Source organism: Rhagoletis zephyria, unplaced genomic scaffold, assembly GCF_001687245.7.
Source record: "Rhagoletis zephyria isolate East Lansing unplaced genomic scaffold, Rhagoletis_zephyria_1.1 Rzeph_scaffold_01972, whole genome shotgun sequence".
Taxonomy (NCBI): domain Eukaryota; kingdom Metazoa; phylum Arthropoda; class Insecta; order Diptera; family Tephritidae; genus Rhagoletis; species Rhagoletis zephyria.
In genome coordinates this window covers 61,152-75,527 of record NW_016159056.1, presented here as the reverse complement: position 1 = coordinate 75,527, position 14,376 = coordinate 61,152, and the positions used below count along the sequence as shown (strand labels likewise).

Sequence of the window (14,376 nt, the reverse complement as noted above, 5' to 3'; positions counted from 1 at the left end):
TTTTAAATTAATTCTTTTTTATTTTATATTTTTTTTTTTTTATATTATTATTTTTTGATTATTTTTTGATTACATTGTTCTTTTTATTATATTATTTTTTCCTATTTCCTTTTATATTATTTTTTACACATTCAACTAGAACGATATTAATTATTGAACGCCCATACATGCCAGCGCAGAAAGCAAAGAAATAATTGCATACATATTTTACTGTTTTACCAATATTTATAACACTTGGTGTGCAAACGCATTGTTTGCTGACGTTTTAGATAAATAAGATTTTTTTTTTAATTTCGAAAATGCGTTGCACATAATTTTTTTTATAAACTGTAAAGAAATCATTTCTTTAGCTTAATACTAACCATAAGTGTTGTTTTTTATGTTCAATGCAAAAAGTGTCGTTTCTCGTTTTCATTATTTTTAAATATAGACACACACCCACACTCGACATTTTACTATAACCGCAATTTCGAGTACAAAAAGTGTAAATGACATTTCATTTAAGGGACTGAAATACTGTGACTTTTTGAGCATAAATCTTAACTATTAAAGCAATTAAGAAAAACGTCTAGGCTTATGGAAAATTTGACGCCATGAGGGCATAAAAAAGGAACTGCATGACTACATTTTTTTATTATACCCGAGCGCACTTGTACACAAGGGTATATTAATTTTGTTTTCTTTTCTGTTTATATGTATATCTCATGTATCAATCACATGCCCAAACTAATTTTTTCTTAATTAACCATTTTCTTTTAAATTAAAATTAATTTAATTTTTGAATTTGTAAGGAGAAAACCCAACACCGATTCGTACCTAGTAAGAATAAGTTCCCCAAATTCATACTTGTTAATCTAATGTATAGAGTTCTCTGCCTGTCTCATAGCCTGAAACATACTCATGTCTTCTCCAGGCTGCTCAAACCAATTGGACACACTTTTTGAAAATTGGATATCGAAAAGGCTTACGACTAAACGTTAAAATTAATGAGATGGCTAACAAGAAGCGCGAAAGAGAAAAAAAACGGTCTGTTAAAGCAAAACCCGGATGACAGAAAGAAAGAGAGAGGCGAAAAATTCAAAGAAGAATCAACAGACAGAAGAAAAATTACGTTATAAAATAGTGTTCGAGGCGAAAATGTACATAACGTACCTATATGCATACATATGTATGTACTTATATTAGGATGGCTCACGAAAGTTGTGGCTGGTTGTTTTTTATGGCTTCCACCAAATATTTTTTATTTTTTTGCCTCGAGGCACTGCAATTCATTAGCTGGAACGCGTAAAGAAATTATGAGTTTCGTCAAATGATGATAGACGAATGCAACCTTCAGAGGTCTGCATCAAGTCTTTACAAAAACCTATGGACATGTTTAAAATATTGATTTTTTGGCGAAATGGTAGGAAATTTTCAATGAATTTTGCATGAAAATTGCTACATTTCCTTTATATTTGCTAACCGATTTTCGAATTCGAGGCCTCCAGGAAAATTTAAATTTTTATAAAGGCTATGAAATTTCGATGGACACTGGTCCTCACTGCAGGAAACACAGTTTTATGGTTACCATTTACCCTAGACCAACACGCATGATTCACTGACGCTGATTTTAAAACATACATATACACTTACATACATAGTACATATTTGTATTTCCTTCATCCATTCGTCAAACAGCCATAAAATCTCCAAACACCAATATACATATAATTATAATTTTTGTAATTCAATTTATTACCTACATAAATAATTTCTAGGTTTACGTGTTGTGCTGCGTTGAATGCGATTGTTTTAAGTGCTCGAATTTATATATGAAACTCATGCATACATACAAACTTACATACACTAGTGCAAGTAAAGGGCAAATTTTTGTAAAAAAGCTTGTAATTGTNAACTTACATACACTAGTGCAAGTAAAGGGCAAATTTTTGTAAAAAAGCTTTCGAATAACTGTAATTGGAAGACTTCCCCAAGTTTTGTGGTGTGCGTGTGTAAAGGAGGATAGTATAAATCAAAATTTGCTGTATGATGGAAAAACAATGAAGGAGACCAAGTAAATCGCGCCAGATTATAAAGCCAAGAAGAATAATGACATTAGAATGCGACCAGCATATGCGCACGGCTAGTATGCGAACAAAAGAAACATGTAGTTTTGCAAGGAATACAATAAACTAATATCCTAGAAAACTACTAGTTTATTTACATACATACATATGTAGCTATTTAGAAATGGCGCAAACCGATTCATCAAAACGAAAATAGCATTATGCAATGTAAAAAAAAAAAATAAAAAAAAAAAATAAAAATGTAATAGCACTACATAGCAGCTGGCATTGACTTTGCCTTTCTTTTGTAATACTACATGCGATAAATAAATAAATAGANAAAAAAAAAAAATAAAAAAAATAAATAAAAATGTAATAGCACTACATAGCAGCTGGCATTGACTTTGCCTTTCTTTTGTAATACTACATGCAATAAATAAATAGAAAAATGGAGCAACTTTTGTTGTAACAACTGTAAACGTACATATTTTAAATGTGAAAAATGCATAAATATATCAGCAAATTTTATTTAAAAATAAGTCAAATTGTTAGTGTAATAATATAATTAATTAAATATAAAGGAAAAATGATTTCAAATTTTAGTGTAAAAAAGAACTTTATTTAATACAATTTATGATAAAAATATGCTATAACTAAGAAATAAGAAATATATATCTAATACAGAATGAAAACACAAAATATCTGTGAAATGTCATTGTTTTATTTACTTTACTCTGTTGGGGGGCAAACGAGTTTGTTGGTGTGTGCTACTTCTAAGCTTACGTTTTTATTAAGCTAAAGAAATGGTTTCTTACAGTTTATCTCACTTTTTTCGAACTTAATCCTTATATAACTATTTCCTATGAACTTTACTAGTTGCATTCACTCTATTATATTTTATTTAGGTGATCTGAAGGTTCTAAACAGGGTCGGGCATTTTTGCACTACCATTTCCAGTGTGCAGTGAATTCTGCAATTCAGTGGTAGTGCAAAAATGCCCAACCCTGGTTCTAAANCATTTCCAGTGTGCAGTGAATTCTGCAATTCAGTGGTAGTGCAAAAATGCTCAACCCTGGTTCTAAATAATTATCTTGTGAAAAAGGATAGGAAAGTATTGGGTCATATGGAAAGNGTGCACCATGCAAGGGCTTTGCAAGACTCAGAGAATACCCCTATTATCTTGTGAAAAAGGATAGGAAAGTATTGGGTCATATGGAAATTCTACTTGGCAACACTAATCCAATTGCGTTTGAAAGGTGACATTTGGGGTTACACTTTTAGTGAAGACAGCTCTGTAAAGTGTCGTTCGTGCAAACAATTATATTGTGTTTAAAATGCGTAAAATATCTGAGGATATACGCTATGTGATACCTTCTTTTTACTAAAAAAAATTGTGAAAACGCTGCAAAAACATGCCGGAAAATTTGTGAAGTGTACGATGAGAAAGCCGTGAGTGAATGCCGCACCCAAAAGTGGTTTACTCGATACCGTTGCGAAAATTGTTATGTCAACGATGCATCTCGCTGCAAAAGGCATTTTTACCACCTGGACGAAAGAGGTCAGGCGCATGCAACCGCAATTGCCAATAAAATACAGAGCCGTAACAAAGTCATCAAATCGATCGCCGGCGGCACTTGGGGCAAATACAAAGAAACATTGTTGGCAACTTACAAGTACAAGGCGATTGGCCGGCCGGTTCCCCATTATGGAGCGCCTGTGTAGTATCCGGGTACAAGTATACCGCAGTGGATGAAGCTACAGACAGCATCCGGACAGCCATGGAATGCGCCCGATGTCGCCTGAACATCACATTCATAGTGAGGCTCAATTGCTGCCAGCAAAGAAGCACAACATCATGCTTAGCAAGCAGTTCTTAGTATGGACGGACGTTTGAGGCAAAGCCTCCGCCCAGGCACCTCAAGAGGCATCTATTCGAATATATGGACGTGATCCAGACCTAAGTGGAACAATCTTTGGACCCGATGACCAACCGACGAGTGATCAACGGCACTCGTAGGCAGTCGATCACCAACTACCCAGACTATTGACCTATGAATGTCGTGATGGGAGCCCAATCTCCACCCGTTGCAGACACATACTTTCAAATGCCGCAAGAGGCCCGCATTAATCTGGTCCAGTTGCATTGGAAGGTTATTGCCTATTATGAAGTCTTACTGCATGGCGAAACAATCTCGTTTGAACGACGTAATCAAGAAAGAGCGACCAGCAATGGACCTTGCATCAGCAGACCTCCATTTGTTTCGATTTCTGCAAAACTGTCGTGATCGTAAAAAATTGGCCGACTGAAGAGCCGCTGAAAATCACTTGGCAAAAGTGGAAGGTCATATGTATATAATAACTGCCAAAAAATAGGGGCAGGCAATTAAAGAACATTTTTTATTTAAAAAAATTACCCAGTTACCCAAATACACAGAGACTTTTCATATGGCCCAATATAATTGATATTGAAGATATCGGCCCCTATTATGAGTTGCATTCGATATTCGACTGTGGTCGAAAGTGCTGATCGAACGAATTTTCATTTGGTATTATGACGCTCATTCGCTTAAGAATAGCGCTATCGTGAACTGCACTCGTTTGGTTGTTCACAATAGTATATTTTTCACCGCTGAAAAGCTTTGTATACAATTCGAGCAAACCAAAAAAGTGTTCTTATACATATTTATGAAAATTTGTGCAAATTAAAAAGAAGTAAAAAGGGCGAATTTATAAGAATTTGGTAAAAATTAGTACAACGGAGTTCTGGCCGACGATTCGTCAGGGGATGAGGGGTTAGTAATCTGACCAGGAGTAGAAAACGTTTAAGTGTAGTCTTGGGAATATATTTTGACATACAATATATTTAGGAAATGCGTCTACAGAATTATTAAAAACTTCCGACTGTCTAAAGAGGCGTTTGTATAGAGCTGCAGTCCGCTACACAAAACCTGCTGCAGCAATGCTCTCGAGCTAAATCTGTTAAAAATATTTTAAAGCTCTACGATTTTGTTAACAGTGATCGTACCACCCGTGTATTGGGATTTTATTTCATAACTGAAAGCAGCCTTTCGAGCTTGTGTTTAGTATTCACGATCTTAGACCTGCATGAAATTGATAAAAATTGTTTCAAATGTAGTGTCTAGACGCCAAAAATTAAGAAAACAAACCATTGCCATTTTATCATAGTTGACTGGTTCGCCAGATCTACTAAGAAAATCGCCGGTGCAAAGGACTACATTCCGGTTTTTCAAACGTTAATCTGCCAATACCCGAGCATGTGAAAGAACGGCCACATAGAGTGCGTCTACTACAGCCTTCGCATTTGGTTGGTCCAAAAACAGTGCGAAAGTCGGAATTGTAATGCTCTCACCCCTAGGATTGTTATATATCGAAAAAAGTATACCACTATTTTTTTTTTATTTTGAAATCAAAAAATATTTAGAGGTCGCTCAAAGCGCTCAAAGTTTTCCATGTATTTTTATATGGGGAATATAAAATTTTTCGTAGAAATGGTATAGAATTCTTGAAAATCAATATTTTTCGATCGGAAAACTCGGGTTCTCTTCAGGAGACTTTCAATAATAATACCCAATTGTTTATTTAACCATTTCGCCTACGCAAACGCCAAAACGTACCAACTGGCGCCGAGTCCCCCGCTGCAGCGAAGCAGTTAGCCCACCACACCGTTTCAACCGCCACCGACGTCTATCCACTAACCCAGATTAGCGCAATTCTCCACCAACTAAGGAAGGAAAATACATTTGAGCTATAGATCTGAAAAATCGGTTATTGGCAAATACCGTTAGATTTGAAATCAAGCCAATACACCATATTCACCGTTCCTGGCAGAGGGCTATTTCAACGGAGTAACTCACTGTCACCTCACTGGCACCTGAACTCCAGCCCACAGTCCGAAGACATTCTTGAGGGTTTAGCTCAAGCGGCCACAAAAAGATAGAAGAAGTTCTTACTAGTGTTAAGAAAAAGGAAAATCGATACTTGCACCTCGACGGCTAAATTTTTTAAATTATTTTTTAAGTATTACTGCGGTTTTAATTTTTCTCTCTGACGTCAGGATTTTTTAAAAGGGCTTTGTCCAAAAATTATTTGAAAAATTCATTCCAATATAGAAAAATGTACCATATAGCGGATGCCGCTATGCAAATAATTTTGCAAAACCGATTTTCTCATAGGATTATCTGTTGCATAAGTAAATGGCGCGAGTGGCCAATGAAGAACGTGCCAGTTCACCGCGGTGAACTCAATCCACCGCTTCCCTTACAATCACTACAACCCATGCTATCGCCCAAATTCCGCCGGATCCATGCGGAGGAGTTATTCAAAAGTGACCCACCGTAATCTGTGCCACAGTGAGAAGCCTTGGCGGCTATTTGAACATTGGTCTCTTAAGTGAAAAACGTATTTCATTAATATTTCACACATAGCTTGTATAGATAGATCCCAGAACCAGCATAAAAACATTTTCGATCTCTAATGTTTTGGAGGTGGAATATGTACTTATGTGTCTTTCTGGTAAGAACTCTAGTTCCTAATGTAGCCCATGAAAATTCTGAGCATGCATGAAATACTTATGGCTCGGAGAGGTTCTCCCGAATAAGGGCGTTGAGCATGCGTTTTGCACGAAAATGAACTTAAGACGTGACGTCTTATAGGCCAGATCTTTACCTGCTATCAAAAGTCTTAAGTCGTCGGAGAGGTGTTTCTCTGGGGCACTTTCTAGGCTTTGACGCACTATGAACATCTGGTCAATGGTGGATGTTCCAGGTCTTAAGCCAAACTGATAAGGACCAATCAATTGGTTGGGAAATGTTCGCCACTGTGGACGTCTGTCAACAGATTTCCATCTTCGTCTCTGCAGGAACCCGCCCCAGTCTTGAAATCATTCTGCCATTAGCTCAATTATCGGCCATCTGCCGTTAGCGTAGCCTTTGCCGGGTGTCTTTGTAAGTTACGTATTTATCTGCACCAACGGTACAGCACTTTCCGTTATACCGATTGTTTTTGCCTGGGTGAGTAGTACCCAACCATTCCCTCTCCAGCGGTACAAAGAGATTGGGAGATGGCGTCCCACTGTTCATTTACGTAGTATATCCCGGCGATGGTAAGTTGCTTGTCGCAGCCGGAAGGAAACTCGATTCGAAATCTCCTAGTATTAAGAGTAGAGCACGAAATTGCTCTGCAGTCTGATGTCGAACTTTTGGCACGTTGCCTACTGCCGGGTCTTCATTGCATAGAGACGCATAGAGAATTTTCAGAAAGTTACAAAAAAAGAGGCATTGACGAAAAAAAGTTTCACCATTTTTCTTGCTTTTCTATACNTCTTCATTGCATAGAGACGCATAGAGAATTTTCAGAAAGTTACAAAAAAAGAGGCATTGACGAAAAAAAGGTTCACCATATTTTTTGCTTTTCTATACTAATAAAAGAATACGTCTGAGGTTTTAGCTGTAATAAGTTGTAAATAAATATGTGCATATTTTAAAATAAATGATCGTTGTTGGCACAACATATTTCATATACAAGGAACCATATAGAAAAATTCAAAACAGGGTTGCAAACATGCACAGAAATCGAGTTGCTGCAAGGAGAAGAGTTGCATTTCCTTTGAACTTTTTAAGTGATGTATCTAGGTATCCTGTTTATCAAGATCTAACAAACTTGGTATAATTATTGTGCTTGACGCAAAAATCAAAACCTTAAAAATGTTTGAAATCGAGACTGAAACTATGTCAATTTTTCATATAACGGTAAATTTCAGAAATACGGAAACTTCGATATGTTGCAATTTCAGGACGTTCATTTACTCAAAGTTAATACTCACACCAATCTCTAAAAAATAAATAAGATTATTATGGATTTTCGGCAATTGAACGTGGCACCGCCTACTTATGACTACATAAGTTTATCTCGGTAACCGCTTCATCGGTTTCTACCAAACGTGCTTAAATTTTTTCATTAAATCTAACTGTGCATATTATTGAAAATGTTTGAAATAGTGGTAAAACAGCCCCTGCTTACCATGCAACGGTAGTTTTCAGAATGGTGGAAAACTATATTTAATACGTTCGCCTGGTATTTAATTGTACACTTATTTACTTGTTTTATTTTGAAATCGGTTAATATTTAGCCGTGCCGCTGGTGCAATAAAATCGTTAAAAAGAAATATTTTTAGATCGCATATAAAATTTATGATGCATATTTAATTTTAAAATTTGACTAATACCTACGCAGGGGCGGTACAAACAAACATCGAAGACGCGGCGACCGTCGGCCCACAACGCGGCGAATACACCACCGAAGACATAACGCGTGAAACAAGCGAAAGCGATACCGCCAGAGGAGAGTACCCAACATGCACTCAGCAGCTCGAAGCCGAAATGAAGGATTTCCAGGAGAACTTCAAATTAAAACGCCCAACAAAGAAAAGGAAACGCTGGATGCTCAAATACAAAAATAAAACGGTCTTGGTCGCGAAACGAGGGGCAGACCACGCCACCGTTAAATACCGGGGCATAAAATACGATATGAAATTCGTCGACTAGAAGTGCGCACCACCAGCCAGGCCACTCCAACTCGCTTCACTCGCACTGGATGTTACTTTTATTAGTTTCTCTGATCTATTTTTACACATTAATACATTTACACGTAGAACGTGGCCGTTAAGTTCAGATATAAAAAAATCCCTTATACAATATATATATATATATGTACGTAGAACATAACGTCGGTGATACTGCAAAACGGTCTGTCTATTAGTAGCTTTGACACTTATATGGTCTCTTTCTTGCACCGGAATGCATCTGCAAATCTTTACACCCTAATAAACGAATGACAAAACTGTCTACCTTTGGCTGATGAAGATGAAACGATTGCCAGAAGCGATCAGATACAGATAACAGATCAATTAAGCACCAGACGTAATGAGTGACAGAGAACGCTTTGCAGTGTTACCGACGATAAGTAAAATGCGAAAATTCTTTTTTGTGAAAGATAATAGTAATAATAAATTTGGTTACCACACACACACACACACACACACACCGGCCTAGCCACCGTACTCCGTGCGATGGCAAATCTGCCTATAGGTAGTGAAGATCCAATAGGACCCAAACGCTTGAGTCCCGCAACCTTTCGTCCGCCGAAGTGTGGGGGGTATGTAACGTAGCATTCGCTAAGATACAATCACATACCGCACCGTACATACATACAATACTGTCCATACATACAATACTGCACATATACAGACCATCATGTGAGCCCTGCTAGCAGCACAAAAACAGCATGCTCGAACAACTCACCAACCACTTCGTTCACCAAACTGCATAACCCGGGACAGCACACTACGAATTTTCACCAAGGGTATATAAAAGGCTGAACAAGTGCGCAGTCAGGCCAGTCTTGCTAGGTAAGCTAATTTGCCGCCGGCTGGTTGAGTCTCAGCCACCGCTGCCTCGTTCCAGCCCCTACACATGTAGAGTGCGATTATGGAAGCTTTGCTAGGTCGCTTCGCTCCATCGTTTGCCGAGCCGCCGAGTACCACTAGCACCGCGGAGGATCATCCGTTGGGCCGACTAGAGCGGCATCCGCTGTGCCTTAACCATCGAGAATCATCTGCTGTGCTGCCGCTGGTCTCCAGTTGCTACGGAGAATCACCCGCTGTACTGCTAGCGCTCTCACGGTTGCTCTCCAGTCGCTTCGCCGTTGCTGAGAGTCACCCGCCGCGCTGCTGGCGCGCTCACCGTCATTCACCATTTGACTCGCCATTACTCACCGTCATACGTTTTGACCCGACAACAAACGAACGTCATCAGTCTCTCGCTCTCTCCCTCTCTTTGGACGACAGGTTGCCGGCACTCTAGTCATAACGCCGTGTGTGTGTGTGCGCTCCAATTAAATATACGAGAATATTGTGTTTTTTTTTGGTGGAGGTTAGTGGGCCCTTCGCTGGACTCTGGATCGGCTGAGCTCACCTCAGCCTTCGAAAAAACCCGCCTCACGTAAATGGCGCCCGAGCAGGGACCCAGCTATGCAGGTGTATTTGCAAAAAACTCAACACTGCAGCAGCGGGTTAACAGAATACACCGCAACCAACAGATGACACACACGCCAGCGAAAATAACACCCTCCCTTAGCTGGATATAACTGCTAAAGCAGGAGAAGCTAAGAGAAGAGTACAAGTGGCACCGAGCTGCGCAACGCGCTTAGCGCATATGTAAAGGCGAAGCGCAACCTCAAATCAAAGGAAGAACTACTGAGAGACCTGGAAGACGAGATTTAGGCCCTTAATAAGAGTTGCATTCGATCTAGGCTGGTTGTCGAAAATCGAAGATCGAATGTGAAATTCGTATTATGAGCTATGTCGAAATTTTCGTTAAGTATCGAATATTCAGTCGAAGAGAATTTTGCTTTCGATGGTGTAGCAAAGTGTGAGAAAATTGTGAAAAAGGATGATTTTGCGTTTGTTTTCTTACTTTTTGGCGGCTAGACTCTAATTTAAATTTTTTTTTTATAAATTCCATGCAGGTCTAACTAAGCTCTCCTCCTCTGATGAATCGTCGAACCATAATTCCGTTGTACTCATTTTTACCAAGTTTTTACAAACTCCTTCCTTTTTACTTCATTTTAATTTGAACACATTTACATACATGCGTATGTATAAGCACACTATTTACTTTGGAAACCTTCTCAGCGATCAAAAATTTACTATTGTGAACAACCTAAAGGTGCAAAATTTACAATAGTACTATTCTTCATCGCATGAGCGTCATGATACCAAATAAAAACAACAACCCACCGCGACGTACTCGAGCACGTACGAATATGCGTGCGCTGCGCCGAGTGTAAGGTGGTCGGTCCAAACAAGGAAACACGTGCCTCCTCGTCCTGGTCGATAAATTCTTCAAGTGGGTTGAACTACTCCCAGTACGCCAGGCGAACACCGCAAATGTCACTAAAGCGGAGAGAGTCGTGTACCGTTTCGCCTGCCCACCCATCTTTCTCAGCGACAACGGGAAGCAATTCGTGGGCAAAGCGCTAGCGGCATTCCTCAGCGAGCACCGCATAAATTCACTGCAGCATACGCCTCTCACGAAAACCCGACCGAACTAGCCAATCGGCTCACTAAAGCCATGGTAGCTCAGCGTTCAAAACAGACCAGGACCTTCCCCAGATCTCCTTCGCTATGAACACGGCTCAGCACGGATTCACGCAAGCTTCCGCCGCGGATATAAACTTCGGACGCAATCCAGCATCGCTACGGCAGATACGCTCCGAAGGGGCAGTACCTAAAGAGCACCCCACAGCACCTCCAGCCTTCAGATGGGCAGAGTTAAAGCGACACCTCACCGCGGCAGTCAAACAGCAGAAAAAGTACTACGATCTACGCAGACGGCCATGGAAACCTAAAGTGGGGGAGACGAGATCATCACCCACTCTCCTCTGCTGCCGACAACTACGCACAGAAATTTGCACACGGTGAATCTCGCCAACCCCGAGCGGACCGACAAACCACGAGCGCACGCACACCTGCAGGACCTAAAGCCATTAACACATAAACAACCGATCAACGACCGAAGCCCGCCGCGATAAAACCAACATCCACTCTCCATCTTCTCGTTACACGATGTAGAACTCTCACCAGAGCGAATAAAAATCCTCGCCGAAGACTCCTACCGACCGATTCCTAAAAGTTGGTGAGAGAAAACGAAGAAGCCGCAGGGACCTAGCCGCGGGAACTTGCAAATACTGCGCGCTCATCCGCCATAGGTCCAAGAGAATCTCAGACCACCAAAGTGGACAGGGGGTAGTGTGAGGACCATATATTCGAACGAAATTTGGTACACATGAGCGTCCACTCCTCCCAAGCAGCTACACCAAAACCAACGATCTATAACACCAACAAGGGCATACTAAAACCAACGGCGAAGTCGCGCCATCTACACTGCATCTAGCGTCAACATGTGCCTACACGATCAAGGTTAGAACTTTACTATGGTAAATTTTTGAGAAATTCTATTGCGCTGCTCCACTTTCCTCACTTTCTGCACGATTCACTTCGATCATCTCAATCCAAAAAAAAAAGATGGTGAAGTCGTGTGTTGTCTCCCGTTTTAAAACTTACAGACGTTGTGCTCGCTATTGGAAAGCTACTTGTGAAAAGTGATTTATTTGTAAACGGTCCACTCCCATACAACATTTCACTTCTCAGAAGTAGACACCCGCGGGGTGAGCGTGGATGGGTAAAGTGGTTCACCCCATATCCATCAAACGCTCCGGACTAGTGTTATCAGATTACAAAAGCCGAGGCTAAATTTATGTTAAAAAAGGTTAAGAAAGTTTATGCAGAAAACGAAGTTTAACAAGTATAAAAAATACTAAGTTTGGGCGAAGCCGAACATTAAATACCCAACGCAAGTATTAATTGCAGTTTTTTAACGTTTCTGAAAGCTGCCATTATATGGTAAGCAGGGTGTTTGTACACCTATTTCAAACATTTTCTAAAATATGTTCAGTTAGACTTAAGGGGATAAACTTATATAGTCATTAGTGGCCGATACCATACCCATTTTCCAAAATTCCGTAATAATCTTATTTCTTTTATGGGATATTTGGTATCAACTTTGAGTAAATTAGTGTGCTTAAATTTCGAAACATCGAAGTTTCAAGCATATCTCAAATTAACCATTATATAATTTTTAACGTTTTGATTTTATGTGTCAAGTACAATAAATGTGCCGAGTTTGGTAGAAATTCACGGACCGGTTACCGAGATACACATACGTATGTATGTGGTCATAAGTGGGCCATGCCACGCTAAAGAATTATTGGAAATATAAATTTTGAGTAAATTCGCTTAAGCACTTGCTGATTTATCAAAGATTCCGAATTTCTCTAAATTACCGTTATATGCGATGTGGGCCTGGTTATTGTCCGATTTTAAAATTTTTTGGCCGTTTGATGTGATTTAACGGGACCAACAATTGTGCCAAATTTAGGAGAAATTCGCGAAGCGGTTACCGAGATATACACATCTAATCATAAGTGGGCGTGGCTACGCCCATTTCCTAAAAATCTTTGTAACGATCAATTTCGAGTGAATAAGCTTTAATAGTTATATGGGAGGTAGGCGTGGTTATTGTCCGATTTTGGCCATTTTCAATACCATCCGTCCTACGCTGGGAAGAAGTACAATTTGCAAGTTCTGTTAAGATATCTCAATTTTTGAAAGTGGCACAAGTCACTGCACACCTCTTCTGCTTAAATGGCGGGTTACTTATGTATATTTGCACGCATCGGTTATTCGTTCAACTTCATCAATCAAGGCTAGAAGGTTTTGTCGCCAGTTTATGACGATGTCGTAATTTACAGATGAATTCCTCAGGGCCGCTGTCACCGCGATAACAAAAAAGGGCGGCAATCACCTTCATCGCAACTAGGGCCGTCAACACTGTTTCCGCCGCGGAAGATCGCTGCCTCCCTCACCACTATTTGGACCACTGCCCACGTCACTGCCGGGGTCGCCACTACCTACAAGAGGTTACTGCTGCCGTCACGATCGTCGATGCCGCTCTCATTGTCGATTTCGCCACTCGCTCACGCCGTCCCCTTTAGATACTCACCGAACCACCTCCGCCCCTCTGAACCACGACGTCGATCGTCGACCAGCTGGCCTCTCCCTCTCAATACCTCTCGCTCCTGTACTCTTCCAGTGGAAGGTGTATACTCCTCCCCAGAAACCTTCCAACGCGCTCTTGACTCCAACCCCGGACCCAAAATTCAGCCCAAGGTATTCGATTATCTAGATGACATCATAATACTGGGCGACTAGTTTTCCAAACGCATGATCTACTTCCGCGAAGTCTTTGAGAGGCTTCAGAAACATCAGATGCAGATTGATTTCGAGAAATGCAGCTTCGTCAGCAGAAGCTCAAGCAGTTCTCAAGCAGGACCAGAAATGAATAATAGAGAAAGTCACTACTTTGCTGTCCTCATTTACTCGACCTTCCTTTCTGCAAACTGACGCCAGCAGCGATGGGCTCGGCGCCGTGCTATTTCAACGCCACTCCGAACAAGAGAGGGTCGTAGCCTACGCCTGTAGGAAGGAGCCTCTCGGACTTAGAAAAACGCGACTATGCCAGCGAGCTAGAGTGCCTGGTCGTCTTGTAGGGAATCCGAAAGAGGAGGCCGTGCTTGGAAGTATATCGGTTCACCGTAATCACCGATCACCAATCACTCGTAAGGGCTGCGCTCACCACAAAATCCCTCCAGATGATTGGCCAGATGTGGGCTCGAACTACAATAATTCAACTTC

At 40.4% G+C, this 14,376-nt stretch overlaps 1 protein-coding gene across 5 annotated transcripts in view; it reads left to right on the top strand.

Moving 5' to 3' along the window:
- The window catches only part of Su(var)2-10 (E3 SUMO-protein ligase Su(var)2-10), a 52,727-nt gene that overhangs the window by 11,872 nt on the left and 26,479 nt on the right, over window positions 1-14,376 (top strand). Inside the window, exon 8 of one of the 5 annotated variants that reach the window (XM_017619842.1) lies at window positions 8,298-10,028. The exons of 2 other annotated variants lie outside the window; for them this stretch is intronic. In XM_017619842.1, coding sequence (XP_017475331.1) covers window positions 8,298-8,608 — 311 coding nt within the window. In that variant the 3' untranslated portion in view covers window positions 8,609-10,028. Of the gene's footprint in view, window positions 1-913; window positions 1,207-1,757; window positions 1,878-8,297; window positions 10,029-14,376 lie in introns of those variants that run through there. 2 more of the 5 variants (XM_017619847.1, XM_017619846.1) reach the window with 2 other exon arrangements.